The sequence below is a fragment of the Aphelocoma coerulescens genome (assembly GCF_041296385.1).
Source record: "Aphelocoma coerulescens isolate FSJ_1873_10779 chromosome Z unlocalized genomic scaffold, UR_Acoe_1.0 ChrZ, whole genome shotgun sequence".
Lineage (NCBI taxonomy): Eukaryota > Metazoa > Chordata > Aves > Passeriformes > Corvidae > Aphelocoma > Aphelocoma coerulescens.
This window is the reverse complement of record NW_027184085.1, coordinates 27330816-27344710: the sequence shown is the minus strand read 5'-3', so window position 1 is coordinate 27344710 and position 13895 is coordinate 27330816. Positions and strand designations below refer to the sequence as shown.

The following is a 13895-nucleotide window of genomic DNA, read 5'->3' as shown; positions in this document are numbered from 1 at the left end:
AAGGCAGTTGGAATTTTTCCATGCCATAGCAGCAAAGGCTACTCATGCATGGCGTCTATTTCTGAATGGCAATTACAATGATTTTCTTGAGAAAATACTCTCTATTTCTTGTGGCAGGCAGAGAGATGACCGAGTAGGAAATAGATGTCCATCAGAAACTTCCCACCCTATGGAAATTATAATTGTGGTAGTCATTCATTACATATCTGTAATGAAATCTTTGTCCACAACAGTTCAATAGGATAAGGATGCTATTAAAAATGTACCTGGACCACAACTGCACATGTGAATTTTAGTTGAGCTGTCTGCCACGGCTTTTTTAGATGCTCAGCATCTCTCAGGACAAGGCTCCTTATGTGATTAAAAACAAGAACTTCTTGCTTTTAGAAGCAAGTTTTACAGCTTACAGCTGTTTTATCATATTCAAAAATATTTCACTTTCCTAAGGATGTAATGCTGTCATGTCATCAAAGTAGCTGTTTGTTCTTTGCCTTGACATCATGAATCTTGGCTGTAGTGTACTGATTCAAAGAAACACAACTGATGTAGCCTTGTGCATGTGTGTGTTTTAAACAGTTTAATCAGAGTTGCAGCTGAAATGTTCAGTTGCTGGAACTTTATTAGCTGTGTGAAAACACAGAAAACTGATGCTACAGTTAGTTCCCCAACAGATACCTCAAGTATGGTAAGGATCTACTGCCTTGGATATGGTTTCATGTTATCCTACATTCAGCTCTATTGCAGATTATCTTGGCCATGGCACGTGTGAACAAAGACACCAAGTTAGGAGGTTTTGCTGTGTGATGTTGAGCTCCAGTTCTAAGACCTCTACACCTTGGCTTGATGCACTGCAGATGCACACAAGACATTTAGAATAGTGCTAAATAACTGAGGGGAAGAGAACTGCATATGCTTATTTCTTACAGCTCTCTATTTTAAAAGATGGGTAACTTACACTGAATTGTGCAAAGAACTTGTATCTAGGAAAGTTACATTACTTTTCTGTGCTCTTTTTCCATCATAAAAAATTTTTGCTCAGAGTCTCTATGCATGACCCTGCTATCAGCCAGCTGTCTTGGCATCAGTGATAGATCTGTGGATTTTATTCAGACTTTACTTGGGTAATCTTATTTTATTTTGAATTTAGCATTTTCTTAGATTTTTCAGGGAGATGCACAGTGTGACTCTGAAGAGTACCAGTTCAGACAAAGGATTACACAGTAGAGGGAGGAATTTCCTGAAAACTTTCAGCTTCTAGCCAGTCAGGGCCTCTCACAGGTCGTGGTGGAATCAGGACGTCCATGTAGCAGATTGTGTTTGAAATTAGTAGCAACATGAGGAAGTTTTAGGGAGTATCATATCAATACTGCTTTATTTGTTTAAAATTATTGAAGTCCTGGTGGTAGGGCAGTTGAAGTTTTTATCATTCTCATGGCCATGGTTGCACATACTATTTTTTGTATCTCTGTCCAGCTCTTACTTATGGCCTTCTTCTCATTCTAGGTTTTTATGGGCAGCTTCAGACTTTCTGCCCTCCACATTATGCTGATACTCAGAAGAACATACAAGACAGTGTTTCTTGCAGTATGGTTCCTCCTGTTGAAGACTGCTTAGCTCCCACATCAGTGGGCCAGGCAGGGCTTGGCATTTTCCATCAAAGTTTTTCAGGTCATTCTGGTATCAAAGGTAAATAACAGCTGGTGATTCCATGGATGATTGTGTACAGTTTGTGAACTTTGGCAGATGTTCTTGAGCCGTGTATTTGGGTGGGACATGTCATGTCAGATTTGACTCTTCACAAAGAGGAGATAGTTTTCAGACCTTCGTGGAGAGGTTGGTGTTGGGAGGCAGGCAGTCACCACAGGTGACAGTAACAACTGGCCTGTGGGCAGTCTTCACACTGGTGAAGGCTTCTTAAGGTTCTAGCCTGTGGGGCTCAGACAATCTCTGGCTCATGTATTTGCTTTGAAATACAGTCCATTGAGCCCTCTGTGATGTTTGTGCAGCCACTCCACTCCACTGCACATATTGTGGCAGGGACCTGAGATGATTCAAACCACTGGTTTTGCTTCGTGCATGTTTGGTTTCTATCAGTCTTGAATTTCATTTTTTCACGTTTCCATGACAAAAACTGCAAACTCATCTGTGTGCACTTAACTTAGTCTGTGCCTGGATGAACAGTACTGAAGGGGCTTGCACACTGCTCTGGAAGGGTGAAAGTTATCTCTGTGCAAAGGATCAGCACAATACAGTGAGCCTAATCTTAGGGCACAAGTAATGCCCAGGTCTTTTACTGTCCTTCCACACAGGATGAATCCACTTATTGTGCTTTGAAGTCCCTTTTATGTCTTGCTCCTTCAGTAGTGTATTGCAAAGCCAGTGCACCTGTAATTTCAAAGAGGCACCTCACAGTATGTAAACGTGTTATCCAAAAGATGGGAGTGTGTCCGAAAACAGTTACTCTTTGTGCTTACTACTGCCACTTCTTAAAAGGTAGTAATTTCTGTGCCAGGGTCTACTTTACAACAAATACATTCTAAAATATTTTGTTGTCTTCCATCCTGTGTTCAATATGATGAAATTTGTTAAAGAATCGTGAAGTTTTTTTTTAAATTATCACAATTTTAACACCCATTAAACGGGGAGGTGTTAGTTGCAATGAAATCTGCTCTACTTCAGACTTGATTCTGACAGAACTGAAAATTCTTCCCTTGGTAAGCAGTAAGTTATGTAATTAATTTCATACATATGTTGGCTTATTTATTTTATTTGTGTATTTGATTTAAAACCATTTCCAATTCTATGCATAAGTATTAGGACATACTTCATTATATAGTTATCCTACTTATTAACTGGGGTTTTTTTTGTTTGTTTGTTTGTTTTTGGTTGTTTTTTTGTTTTGGTTTGGTTTTTTTGTTTTGGTTTTTTTTTTTGTTTTTTTTTCCTAGTGTATGACTTTCCAGCAGGGTCTGTAGGTATCTTTGGTGATTCAGCTTGCAGCATGCCAGAGGACAACAGTTTCCTACAAGTAAATGCAGTGGATCGTTGTTCCAGCCAGCTTTCTTCTGTATACACTGAAGGCTAAAGTAATGTATCTAGTTACAAGAACTTGATCCTGTTTCATCTTGCCATTCTGGTATTTCCCTACAAATTTTTTTCTCTCCATGGAACTGCCATGTATGTATGGGGATATGACTAGATATACATACATAATGGAGAGGAAAATAGCAATTACCAAGCATTCTTCATTTAATCAAGCAGCCAACTGAGAAAGAGACTGTTTGGAGAAAGCAAGCTTTGCCAAAACCTTAGCAATTGTTTCTTTTCTTCTCATCTGTGGTACAGCAACTATACTTTTTTATTATTTCTTCTTTTTAATTTCTCAAAGGGAATTCAGAGGCCAAATAAGAAAACTGGTTGTTGGCTGTAATCCTTTCAAGCTGAATGGGTGTACTTACAGAAGAACAGCTTTAGAAAATTCCTTTTTCAAAAAATAAAAAGAAGCAAAACCAGAGTATACTACAAACATTTCAAAGGCATACAGCTTTTGTACAATCTGCTTGCATGTGACAGTTCCAAAGTTAACCACACAGCAGTATCCAAAAGGGAGAGAAATTAGACATACATGTTGGCACTACCTGTTGAAGGCATTGGTGTGGCTTCTTTTTGGATCAAAGGTCGTTGGTACCAGATTTTTTACAGGCCTCAGGTTAGGTGTCCTTTCCTTCCCTCTGTATTTTAACCCATTCAATATGGCTATTACTATTTTCCCAATATTCATCTGACCCAATGCTATAAGCATGAATAAGAAAGGTTAAATACACAAGAAGTTATGTGGATTTTGTCTCTATTTAGCACACCTGCCAGATAAGAATAAATGCATTTTAACTTTCAGTTGCTTTTTAATTAGATTGTAGAGCATTGTTGCTGTATGTGCTATAGGATTCTGCAGGAAGGTTTAAAATATTTTGTAGGAAAGATTCTTCCTTAAATGCCACACTTTTTTTTTAAAAGCTATCTGTACTGATACAACAAATTTTGGTTGTCCTAACCTTTTTCGATAACACATTTTCAGAAAGAAGAACTACTCTTAAGTGTACTATGCTTCCTCTGGTTACTTAGAGAGGTAAAACTGGACTGGTTTGGTGGTTTTGATTTTTCTGCTCAATGTCAGGCTCAAGGTCCTCAAATTTAGTCCAGGATGCAAGCAAATGAGGTTGTCCTTCATGAAACATACAAGGTTATGAGTTAAAACCAGTGGAGATGACATCACTGTGATTCTGTATACCTTGAGAACAACTCTTACATTAGTAAGATTCAGCTTTTAGGTTTTAATTCCTGTTCATCCATTTTGTGGACTTCTTACTGTGTAGTGTGCATCTTAATATTCTCATGACCTGATAGAGTAAGGACAGAAATTTGAAGTTCATTCTTGCAGGCTGGATTATAACTGTGCTTCTGAAATCACTCTTCTAAAAAGATAAACTTTTAAAAAATGTTTATACAAGCTTTTTTTTTCCCCTGGCAAACTTTTGAGAGTTGTTCAGTCCAATTTGGCTCAAATTCATAATTTAATCTGCCATTATGTGGAATAGAAGAATTTATGTCCAGATGTTTGTGAACACTGGCAGTCTTTCAAGGTTTGTATTCATGAAGTATATTCTCACATGCAGTCACGTGCTTAAATATTTAATGGAGACATTTTCATCCAATACATAGAATATATGGATAAACCATGCACATAAGTGAAGTACAATGAGAAGTAATGTGACTAAAATACAACTAATTCTGTGCTAAGTTCTTCCCCCTTTTATTCTGCTTCTCACATCACAAATGCATGTGTCCCTCTGCTCCAGCTTGCACTGAGAGGTCTAGATGTTACCGTATGTGATTTGCATTGGGTTAAATGACACCAGGCACCCCTCACAGCTATACACGTGCAATCAAAAAGACAGTCCTTTTGCATTAATGTGCATTGACTGCAAGTTTTACCTTTTAATAAAGCTTTATTTTGTACTATCTTAAAGCCCATTCTGTGGTCACTGCACAAGCGTAACTTGGTTCAGTAGGAATAATTAGTCACACTGAACACTTCAGTTTCAATGTGTGGAATTGTGTTTTGTTCCACCAAAGTCAGCAAGGCCAGGATCAGACTATGTGTGGACATATGCATGGACATACGCACGCACCTATACACTTTTTATATAGAAATCCTTCAAAATTCTTTTAGCCACATGATTGTCCAGAATTTGTCCACTGCTGTTTACAAAATTGAAATATTGTTGCTGTCTTCAGATTTGTACCACCTTGACTTTTAAACCTTTTAAAATATTTTTTTCGAGTATCTGAAAGTTATTCCATAGAGTTGGGGGATTATACATTCTGAAACATGCTGACCAAAGGGATAATGGGAGTACTGAATTCAAAAAGGGCATTTTTAATTTGGGGGTTCATCAGTTACATTTAAAAAGGAAAGTTTTGCAAGTCATTAATTAATTCTTTCACATGCATATAATATATATATATTTACAGCTTTCCATGAGCCTTAATCCTAAAAAGAAGGACCTAGAGTACAGTCAAATCAAGCATATGCATGTGGGCTACCAGTCTGTAAAAAGGCATGCCTTTGTTTACTTCTCATTCAGAGACAAAAAGGATTCTTCACTATTATTTCATTATTCTCTTTGGAGTTGGACTGACTTCGAGGCATAAATTTAATCACTGAGGGCAATTGCATAAAAAGCCCCATTGTATCTCATATGTATTGGATATTTAAATAGGGAATCCTGCTTGTCATAATGAAAAATGGTGCTTGAGAAAATACAGTTTTGTGGGTTATCTGTGTAACCAAGTTATTTGCAAATACTTGTGCCTCAATGATTTTTGTGTTGTTATTCTACTTGCTGTATTTTTAACTTTCTAAAGGGATTCATATATAAGAGATGAAGTTATTTTAGACTGTGGACATTAAACAATATTCAAAAGAAATTATTTACAATGGTTCTTTTATACAATTCATCTGTTTCCCAACTCAGTGGCCTATTTATATCTGCATTAGAAATGGTTCTACACTGGAGTTTAAAATACAGTTTCAAAGTGCATGTGTACAAGTGGAAGTGTATGAGGGTGCACGTGTGTATCTGGATCTCCCTTTCTACGTATGTGTACACAAAAACATATAGGCATTGTGGCTTACTACTACCAGATGCTGAAGCGTTGCAGTGCTGAGGCCATCTGTCACACTGTATTTTGTTTTCAGCTTTTCTTGAAAAGGTGTGAATGAGTATAAAGATTACATTTTAACTGTTTATTCCCTGTTTTCCCTGTGTAATTTTATAGCAGATTTTTTTAAATGGCACTTTTTTATTGTTTGTATGAAATTTTGTTCTTAGTTTGGGGCTTTATATATATATATAAATATATATACACACACACACATATATATATATATATATATATATATGTATATATATTTTCCTTGAAGCAGGTAAAGCAAAAGACCACAATTTAAAATTAGCTGTGTGACTTTTTATTTAAGAAAAAGAAATCCTTTTGTTCTGTACAGAAAGCAGCATCTGTACAGAAAGCAGCATCTTGTGTAATATTTTTTACACAAAGCACTTTGGTGAGGAGAGAAAGTGGGATTATGTTTTTCCTAAACCTTACAGATTAATCTACATATTTATACATGCTTACATACATATGATCTTAATTTGCCATACTGTATATCTGGCTGATATATCTTGCTCTAAAGAAACGTCTGTTGCATGTCATGAAAAAAAAAATTAAAAAGAATTAGTTACATCTTTTGCTCTACTAGTATGTGTAATTTTGTGATTTGTTACAGTTGTTTTTCATACAATCATAAGTTATTTTTGTCCTGTTTCATAACATTCTATTTTATGTAAAAGGTAAAAGTGAAAGGTGTATTTGCATGGTACAAAATAAAACTGGAAAATTATGATTCCATTACGTTACCTGTAGAACATATTATTGTCAGATGCCATTAAACTGCTCCAGCTCTTGTCCTTCACCATAAAACTACTTGTATTTTTATGGATTCGTATAATTAGAAACAGAAATAGGAAAAAACCCCTCAGAGATTTCTCAAACAAACCCACTTGGCTCAGAGTTTTAAGTCTGGATTTAATTATTGTTATTATGGTGAGGCTAGAGATTTGTAGAGATAAATGAATGCTGCGATGTGTGTTTACACCCTGGGTGGAGACACAAATAAAAGAAGATTATTTAATTACATTTTTGTGCTGTGATAATTTTTAATTTTTATGTGTTTCTTTGGTCATGTGATTTGACAGTACAACATATCAAGGCATTTTGCTTTCTTGTCTGGTTATTGTTTCTAACATACTCAAACAATTAAGCTATTTCAGAGCACTTAATATAAGGAAGAGAGCATTTTTTTAAACTCTGCATTAGTCAAAATGAAAACAAAAGATAGAGGCAGAAGTTAATGCATGCTCACATCCAAAACACATCCTAAGAATCCAACAGGAGATACCACACCCACATATTGGACTAGAAATCAAAGGACACAATACAATCTAATAAAATAATTAAGTGCAGAAAAATCCTGCTGCAGGGTTGCAAAGAGACCTTTGGAAATAACGGTCCTAGCTGATCTTACTATGAAATTATTAACATGGTTGGCTCTGTGTCAACCATGAGCAGAAAAAAACTACTAAGCCTACAGTCACTGAGACTTATATATATAATCTTGTAGAGTTTTGCTAAAAATAAACTTTGCCCGGTGCTATCTTATTTACATTGCATTTTAATTTAATGTAGGAAACTGGCTCCATGGCTTAGGAAATATTGTTAGTGAATTCTATAAGCTTCCATGAAGAACTGAGAGTTGCTGAATTCAAGTGTTTCAAAATTCAATTTTCTTTTTTAACGAAGAGCTTTTAAAATGAGAAGTATGAAAGAAGTATTCAAGTTCCATATGCAGTGGAGAGTAACATGGCTCAAAATACCTCAAAGCCGTGTGCCTTTTCCTGTGTGCTTGAGCTGGACCAGTGTTACATGATGTCCTGCAAACTATCCTACAGACAAATAGTCAAGTGTAAAGAAATAGTAAAGAAATTTTGTGACAAATATATCCCTTCAAAGAACATAATTTCTGAATGAAAGTTGTCTAAACTTTTTATTTCATAAAGTGTTGGTGTTCGGGGTTTTCAGAACAAAATCCCATTTTGAAACATCAGAAATTCTCACAAGATGAAAATTTGGGGAGTGGGAGAGATAGTGTTAATTCATTGCTTGTATGTACTTATAGCTATGAATTCTCCCATGCAACTGTGCCAAAGCCCACTGTATTTGTGAATTTATACCAGCTCTGCCCTAATGGAAAACACTTCAATAAAGCTTAATGTGCACCAATCTCCTTCAATAAGAGGGGAAAAAAGAAACATAGTTCTTCCACTCTGAATATGTATCTACTTGTATTTACTGCATCTAATTACACAATACCTTATATTTGAAGATAAGAGTGAAAACATATATATGAAAACAAAACTGACCATTTTCCTAGACCATGGTCCTCAGTAAAATTCTTACCATGATACTCAAGAAAATGCTTCACATTCAAACTTGCTGTTTCCTACCCCAGATCACTTTATAACTCCAAGTAACATCACATGTGTTTTGAATTCCCTGATTTTCAGGCTCTTTCTGTTACCCAGTGTTACTCCTTGAGAAGCAGTTTTAATAATTTTTTCCCATAATGGACAGTCTTAAAGTGGACAACTTGTGCATGACTGTGTATACTCACTGTAATAAACTACAAGAAACAGAATGGTAAAATCGGTCTTACAGAATGAAAAATGTTAGCTCTTTTAAGGTTGCTGTCTCCTTCCAATATGTTAATTTATATTCTCCTTTACCTTCCTTGAAACTATAATGTTCTCATTTAAAAGTTAAGTATGAAAAATCATTCTACCACATCTTCCCATGCCATTTATAGATTTACAACCAAAGTAAATTTACCCAGCAGTCAGTATCATTAATGATTCACAAATGAGATGGGTTAGTTCAGTGAACTGTAACAAAGAGCACCTTTCTATGTGTCTAGTTAAACGTTTCAACATGCCTTTGTTATAACTAAAAAATGCAAACGTTATGCATGGTTGCAGCTAGGTACACAGGATAAAACATTACAAATATATTTAGGCAGATAGAAGAAAATATAACAATTTCCTCAATATTATACTTTTTTCCCTTTTGATCAAAAATGTATCAGCGGGCAAACTCCAAGCTTGGCTGCATGTAAATCATCTAGCTTCAGCTAGTCCAGGAATGGACAGAGTAAGGTTGATTAAGCTCATGAAATGGTGAGCTGGCCTTCTTATTCCCTGAAAATTCTGGCTAAAATCTGTTGGAAAAATAAAAACCAAAGTGGCTCTGCAACTGTGGCTGCCATATTTACAATCCTAATAACTAGACTGGCAGCACTGTGATTTCACTGACCACTTTGTGTAGCACACAGTTGTAATTAAGCTGTAGTTATCTTTGACTGGAGGAAGAGGAAGGATACTTTATTTTAATGGAAGTTAAATTAGTAGTATATGAGGGAAGTTCCTAGAGAAAAAAATAAAGCAGTAATACTGGGCCAGCTTATCCGTTGAAGAAGGAGGAGTAGTGTTACATGGCACCATTATTGCACTAAACTTTTATTCATTATCAATGTGACTTTTATGCAATGAGGAGTTAAAACAGTTCTTAAAAGAAATTGGAAGTTTTTACCCTGGAAGTTTAAAATCAGTGAAGGCTGCATTCCTATCATACTTTTTTTTTTCCCAACCCTTCTGTAAAAGCCAAAAAATACTTGGTAAAATTTTCTAGTTCCAATGTCAATTTTCTCTTTTGTGGCTTTGTTAAGACAGTCCAAAAAAGCATTGAATACAGTAGCAGTTTTGTCATCTAGATATGTACAGAAGGGAAACTGTATTAAAATTATTAAACTAATTTTAGGAAACCTGCTAAAATAGAACCTGCACAAAGCAGAACTGTGCAGATTTACTCAATCAGAAGTACTCAAACCAAAGCTGAACTAACATTTACAAAAAGGTGACTTCACCCAACTAATGTAAATGCTGCTTAAAGGTTGAACTGAAAAGAATGGCACTCATATCCACTGTGGTACTCTTGTTGCTACATTTTTTCCCTACTTGCAGCTGTGTGTTTCAGGTACTCAGGAGCCTATTTCACTGTTAGGTACAGAGTTTGTGGGGGCAGTTGGGCTTTTTATCTTGGTGGGCCTTTTTCATAGAAACTGCATGCTGTACCACTGCTGAGCAAACCTACTTTGAGTAAAGGTGGGGCAAGTTTGTATTTAGCTGAAAGGGACTTATAGTAGCTTCATTGCATTTACTTTAAACTTTCTTCTTTGATCCTTAACCCTAACACAATGAGGCTATGCTTAATGGCTCAAAGGACTAAAAGAATTGATCATGCCAATCCCATTGTCCTTCATTTTACTTTCACATCACTATGTGACCTCTAATAGGACATTTACCATACAGGAACAAGCAGAAGCCAGAATGCTTGTCTGATCAGTTTTTCATGCCTTATGGATGAAGTTGTTACTTTCACTGTATGAATTACGGCCTTTCACAAGTCATCACACACAATGAAGGCTGTTAGCAGATAAACAAGGACCTTAGGGAAGTGATAGCTTAAAGACATCTTCATGCTCCTTTAGACAAAGGGATCACCACTGCTGAGCCTGGTAATGCAAACTGGAGCACTCTGATGGCAAAAGGTTCACTGAAGCAACTGGAGACCAGTGTGGCCCACACCTGACCACAGCCTGCACCTATTCCAAATATGCTTTCTGCAAAGATCAGGAGTTTGGGCGACTCTCTGCTGCCTGAGAATCCCACCATGGGAAGGATCCTCAGAAAGCTGGCCAGCTGCATTTTACACTGGACTTGGGAGGAGCATGGTTATTGAGCAACACGAAAGGCACTGGACGTAGTTCTGGCTGCCTGTACTAGAGAAAAACTGGAGCAGAAACCTAGTATTGCAGGGTTCCCAATTAATGCAACATATTGCATCAAATTAATACAGTCTAGTAATTCCTGTCATTACTGCTGCGTCTTTCTGTTTAGTGGCTTTAGCATATTTTTATGCTAAAATCAGTACTAAGAAGGGAGAGGGAAAAAGTATGTTTTCCCATGTGTTGTTCTCTTTTCTATGATATCTTTTCTCTTTTATTGTTGTTTTTTTGTTGAAAGTCTTCCTCACAAATCACACAAAACATTTAAGTCATTTTGGGGCTTCACAGATGTGAATGAGGGTAAATTTACCCCTTTCTCTTTGCAGAAAAAGGTAAGTAGGAAAACTGATGTTGTATGTGTTGCTTGAGAATCATACAGAACTCTAAATTTGAACTGAAGTTTGGATTCAAAAGCAAAAATAAGTCAGATATAAGTTCAGGAAACATTACTGAAGGAAATGTGATATGTGAAGGTAAAAATAAAAACAGTACAACATAGTACAATATACCTCTATATATGTACAGAGACAGAAAAAGGACATACAGGAGCTGATAAAAACTTCTTCTCGAAGGTCTCAAGGTTGTTTCCTAAAACAAGAGGAGAATGCATCATTAACCTAAATTTGGGGTTGTAGTTGCCAGTAGCATTTATAAGACTATCAATTACATATTTTCAGTCTAGGTAAAGCCATTGCAAGCATCACCAGAAACAGAAATCAGTAGTTACTGGAAGACATAGGTTGCTTATAACCTGGAAAACCTCACAGTCATGGGGTTTTGCCTTCCAATTTTGTCTTACTTTGATTTTATGTGCACTGCACTTGAGAGTCTTATTCCGATTCCATGTAAACCCTTGAGCAGATTCTCAATGGCACTTTACTATATGTACCTATTAGCAGCAACTTGCTGTACTATCATTTTGGCATGGCAGAGTTGTACATCCAGTCTTCCCTGACATAACCAACTGCCTAAACTATACCACAGAGGAGAATTTTGCATTCACTGGTTCCTGTTCTTTTATTCCTCTGTTTTTTGTCTTGCATTTTTTGAGAGAAAACTGATACCAGGTATGCAGTCTTCCTTGGTATTTCTGTTGCACTTACTGAATACCCTGAGACTCATTTGTAAGACGAGTGTGCCTACATGGGGAGTACAGAAAATCTCACCCCAAAGTCAGGAAGAACCTCTGTGATCTTCTCATCCAGTTTTTTGTTGAAGTGGGAGATAATAGAAAAATCTATACAAGAGTGACACAGAAATGTTAATTCAGGCCCCATTTGAACTGAAGTGAACAAGGAGTGATTCTCCTACAGTCTGTAGTGTGAAAGCCTGTAATGAACATGAATACCAAATCAAGCCTAGTAAGTGCCACACTAAAAGCTCATCTAAATTTCATACACTTGGGGTTTGGTGAAGAGGAGAGAAAAAGTGAGTAATCTACTTCTTCTCCCTCTCAAAGCTGCTACTTGCTAAACTATGTGTGGGTCTGCAAAACGTTGGAATTAATCTCATGGCCTTACCTCATCCCACAGGCATTTAACAAAGACAGTATTCTTAAATGCTGAGTTTCAAATAATTATCAGAAGTGAGTGAGAGAAAAAGGGGACAAAGAGCACCTGACATGATGGCATGTTAATAATTTACCGAGACGTCTAGGATAACATATGCTTTCAGTACAACAACATTTCATGCACTCCAGAAATAGGCCCACTCTTCTCAGCAAAGGAGATGGAGCACTTGATGAAAAATGGCAGCTAACAAGTGTGTCACCTGTTTGTGCATCATTTAACCTGCATAAGTGTGTAAAGGCTTGTTGCTGCAAGAACATACAGGCAAGAATTGAGAGGTTCTTTGCTTCTCTGAGTCTCCTTACAGCCTCCAGTTAATTAATCCTGGAAAATGTACGTGGAAATTTCAAACATGCGTCTTTGCACAGTAACAAAATCTAATGGGGTGCAAGGGCACTCCAGAAACAACATGGTGAAAAAGGCTGCCTGACCACACTTCTCCAAGGGGTCACATTCTTAATGAATTCTTTGAATAATGTAATTGTGATAGGCCCCTAAAAAATATGCATGGCCTATCTTGAAAAAAAAATTGAAAAGCAGAATCAAGCTATGCCCCAGACCAAATTCAGCAAAGATAACACCCCACCACCCCTGCCCCCCAGCCTCTCCTTTCCGAGTGTGCATTTTCTAAGTGAGGATACATTGGAAAGATGCATTGCCCAGATTATCTCCTGGACTTGCTGTCTTTCTACAAGGTCATCACCATCAAGCATATCTGAAAGTAACAAAGCCATTTTCAGTGCTGGTCATGGTACTACGAGGTTGGCAGCTGAGGAAAACTCAGGGATGTGGGTGAGCATAACTTCTTTTCAGCAAAGTTCTGTTAAGGAATAACATGTTGAGACAATAAGACCTGCTATCTAAAATGCAGGAATTGAGTGAAACAACCTTGAGGCTTTATCCCTTTTACCTCCCTCTGTCTGCAGCAAGAGGAAAGTGCTGATAAAAATAACAGCAGGTTCTGCTCAGGCTCTGCATTTGCTGAGAGATCTAGGCCCCACACCTGCCTGTTCCCTTGGGATCACGGGTATCTAGAATATTCTTGAGAATGTCAGGGAAAATGCCTTTTTGAACTCAAGGGATTCTTTGTTGTGTAAAACAACTTAGAAGCATGCACAACAAAGAACAAAAGCTGGTACTGACCACTGAGTTATTTCAATACCAAAAAGCAAAACGTGAAATTAGCAAGACTCATGTTTCACGCAGCAGATCAACTGCAAGCATTTGTTTCTTCTACTATTCAGGGGATTTTTAAATTTACATAAGACCAAGAAAAATTGTGTGCACAAAAAAAAAAAATCAACAAAACA

At 36.9% G+C, this 13895-nt stretch overlaps 1 protein-coding gene across 6 annotated transcripts in view; it reads left to right on the top strand.

Moving 5' to 3' along the window:
* Positions 1-7255, top strand: part of GLIS3 (GLIS family zinc finger 3) — a 163992-nt gene extending 156737 nt beyond the window's left edge. For all 6 annotated transcript variants that reach the window (XM_069001657.1, XM_069001656.1, XM_069001655.1 and 3 more), the window contains 2 exons: positions 1504-1686; positions 2949-7255. In XM_069001657.1, the coding sequence (XP_068857758.1) occupies positions 1504-1686; positions 2949-3085 (320 nt within the window). In that variant the 3' untranslated portion in view covers positions 3086-7255. The remainder of the gene's footprint in view (positions 1-1503; positions 1687-2948) is intronic.
* The last annotated feature ends 6640 nt before the right edge of the window (positions 7256-13895 follow it).